At 44.9% G+C, this 3473-nt stretch overlaps 1 protein-coding gene across 1 annotated transcript; it reads left to right on the top strand.

The window, feature by feature from the left end:
* The first annotated feature begins 428 nt into the window (after window positions 1-428).
* Window positions 429-2170, top strand: LOC115049284 (early growth response protein 2b). Its single transcript, XM_029511375.1, has 2 exons — window positions 429-585; window positions 837-2170. Exons 1-2 carry the CDS (start codon window positions 429-431, stop codon window positions 2168-2170), a joined length of 1491 nt encoding a protein of 496 aa, XP_029367235.1.
* Window positions 2171-3473: the final 1303 nt, after the last annotated feature.

Below are 3473 nucleotides of genomic sequence, written 5' to 3' on the forward strand. Positions count from 1 at the left end.
GCCACTTGTTGCAACGTCAGACCCCATCTCTCCGGTATGGGAGGGGGCGGGGAGGTGGGGGGGGGACTCCGTCACATCCTCTGTCCATATATGGGCATGAAGTTTACACGCAGCGGGGAATCCTCTCACTGGAGCTGATGAATGGGGAGGAGGGCCGAGGGAGCTGCCAAAGTGTATATAAGGAGGGAGAGGGGAAGTCGCTGATGTGAAATCCACAGCAAGCAAATACCTACCGAGGAGCAGGGACTGACAGGAATACCTTTAATTGTTGCTTTTTCCACCTTTTGACACAGACGACTTTGGATCATTTGTTTAAAACTATCAAAAGAGGGTTGAAAGAAAAAAATCATCTGCATAATTATTATTGTTTTCCATTTTCCCCTTTTACCTTTTTCCCTTTGGACGGACGGACTTCTAAGTGCATCATTATGTTGAACAATATGGATTTGAATGCGAAAGATTCATTTTACCCCCAGTTTGACAATTGCAACAGTTCTTCTCTGGGAATGGAAAACAACGCACGGAAAGACAACCAGGAGGTGTATGTCGATGCAGAGCGGGGGGTACCTGCCCAATTTGGTCACGGTGAGTTCGCATCTCTGCACAGTCGGTGAAATGTGCATGCATGACAATTTAAATGTGTTAAATACCAGAGCCTCGGGAAATGGAGGACACTTAAAGTCCATTGGTGTGAGGCTGGATGAAGGCGTCTCTTGAAGATGTCCCTGTACCAAAATACGCATGCATGTTTATGTAACGCCGATTTTCCTCATCGTTTAATTGGCTCTGATATGCATATATATCTATAACAGTTTTGTTTCTTTCTGATCCAACAGAAGGAGCCCCTGCAACCCTGAAAACCGAAGCTTCCAACTCGGAATTTGCTTTTAACCCCTGCGAGTGTCCAAAAGACACCTACACCCCCTCCTCGCTCGCCTACTCTGGCAGTTTCTATGTTGAGGCATCTCAGGGAGCGCCGTGCAGCACCGAAACCCTCCTTAATATGATAACCGAGATCGTTGGCATATCTACTCTGCCACTTTCAGAAGTGCAACAGAGCGGCAACACTCGGGGAACTTATCCATCGCCTGCGCCGATGGAAAACAGCAGGAATGGCACTTTTGGAGACCCCGGCCCCAAAAGGCAAACCTATACATGCCCCGGAACTACTCCTCCGGTTTACTCTCCGGACCAGACATGTCCGAGGTACACTGATGATCAGGTCGGCAGCCAGGCCCAAGACCCGTCCACTTCCCAGCTCAGCTTTGGCTCTTCCCGAGCTCCAAGCCAGAAGAAGACTGAGCCAAAATCAGAATCCGCCTCATTCCCTGTCGTGGTCAAGAATGAATTTGAAAGCAGCTGCTACGAGTGGGGATCATTTAATAAATCTGACTGTTTGGAGACGAATTTCCAGACAGAAACCTTCCCAATGTCAAGCGATTTCCCACCCGATCAGCAAATGGATGTAAAGGAACTTTTAGATACGTTCCCCCCAATTTGTCCCAATCCGGAGATGGAGTTTAAAGTGGAGGGAGGCATCAAGCAGGAACCGTGTTTCTCTGACACCTGTTCTCAGAGCTATTCCAGTCCTCTGTACAATAATTACCTCCCACCTCCGCCGATGGGCCTCTCCTCCAACCTGAAACCATTCCCTGAACCCCCACAGCAATCAAATCAGTGCGATTCCTTGTACACATCACCAGCTTTACCAAGCACCATAGACTCCATCCTGTATTCTTCCTTGTTGCCAGATTCTTTCGCGCAAAGTTACACCACCCGTCCGGCGAAGCCCCCCAGGGCCAGAAAGAGCCCCGCCGCCTCTCACGGCCCAGCCAAAGAGAAACCCTTCACCTGCCCCATGGAGAGCTGCGACCGGCGCTTCTCCCGCTCGGACGAGCTGAACCGTCACATCCGCATCCACACGGGCCACAAACCTTTCCAGTGCCGCATCTGTTTGCGCAGTTTCAGTCGTAGCGATCACCTTACCACCCACACCAGGACTCACACCGGGGAGAAGCCCTTCTCCTGCGACGTGTGCGGCAAACGGTTCGCCAGGAGCGACGAGAGGAAACGGCACGGCCGCGTACACCTGAAACAGAAGGAAAAAATGGAAATAAAGCCACAGGTGACCGCCGGAGCGTGGCCATTCACTCTTCCCGAGGGAATGTGAAGACAAGCCTCTGTGAAAACACATAACATTATGTCTTTCCGTCTTGGAAGATACGCCAGCTGACTTATACCTAATGTCTGAGTTGATCTGACTGGCAAGCCCCAATGCCTGACATAAGAGGTTTTCGCAAATATATTGCAATTTTTATTTTATTTATTTATTTATTTTTATTTATTTTTTTTGTTTTTTTTGGGGGGGGGGGCAGAGAAGGAGAAAGCTTCGGCCTTAGTGCCTGCTGCTGATGCTGCTGACTTTATGCAATGAATGCATAAGTTGGAAAAAAGTTGTCAAACAGGTCAACAGGGACTTGTTGCTCGCGCTGTCAGTAAAGCCAAACCTCTCTGCTGCGACATTGCATGACTGCTGTTCAGCACCTCTTCGTGTGGACAGCTCCAGCCTCCATCCGCCCAGAGCCCGGATGGATTGCATTTACAGATTATTAATATCTCCATTTAAGATTCTTATTTTCTGCTTTTAGCATTCTTAGAGCAATGGTTTGGACTATGTTTCTTAAAATGCATGTTTATGTGTTTTTTTTTTCCTTTTAACCAGAATATCAGCCACTGTCAAGGTCCTCCTTCACTCCATAGTGAGGATTATTGACACGAATGTAGGCTAACACAAATTTATGGCTTGGACCATGAACCTGTTCATCTTTGATCAAATTTAGTGTTTGTTTAACTTCTTATCATTTGGCTGTCAGTGTTTTTGTCATTGGTCTTTGTGTTGTGTTACAATTGTTTGGATTATTACGATTGTGAAAGATATATCATAAATGGAAAATAAATATATTTGTATTACTGTACTTCTTTGTATTTTTATAGCTAACTGTATATTTTACATTTATCACATTTGAGTGTCATTTCTAAGGTGAAATGTATTCTAACTCATTAATAATGTCTTGGTTTTTTGAGGGCTACTGTTTAGTAACACAATATTTTAAATGTGACAATTTGATATCAGAAACATTTTCGCACTTCATCCCATTGTTGGTATGATAAGAATTATTTCATTGAACTGCTGATCTAGATTTAAAGGGACTCAAATGTACAATAGTTGTGGTACGGCTTTTCGACAAAATGATTTTACAATATGTACAGAAATATGTTTAATCAAGCTAGAAATGACTAGCAAATCATATAAACATTGCTTTTGAGTAATCAGGTAGCACACATTGCTGCGAGTTTTCTGTGGACTTTACTTTAATGATGAAAGGGTTTTGACACCTGGTATCTTACTGGAGATACTGAAATGTTCACTCCAACAAAGAAAAAAAGTAAAAAAAATGTCACAATGTTAAGAG

This window comes from Echeneis naucrates, chromosome 1, assembly GCF_900963305.1.
Source record: "Echeneis naucrates chromosome 1, fEcheNa1.1, whole genome shotgun sequence".
In the NCBI taxonomy this organism is placed as follows: domain Eukaryota; kingdom Metazoa; phylum Chordata; class Actinopteri; order Carangiformes; family Echeneidae; genus Echeneis; species Echeneis naucrates.

Coding starts and splice junctions, on each gene's coding strand:
- LOC115049284 (XM_029511375.1), top strand. CDS start 429: ATGTTGAACAATATGGATTTGAATGCGAAAGATTCATTTTACCCCCAG. Junction 586..836: donor ACCTGCCCAATTTGGTCACG/GTGAGTTCGCAT, acceptor CTGATCCAACAG/AAGGAGCCCCTGCAACCCTG.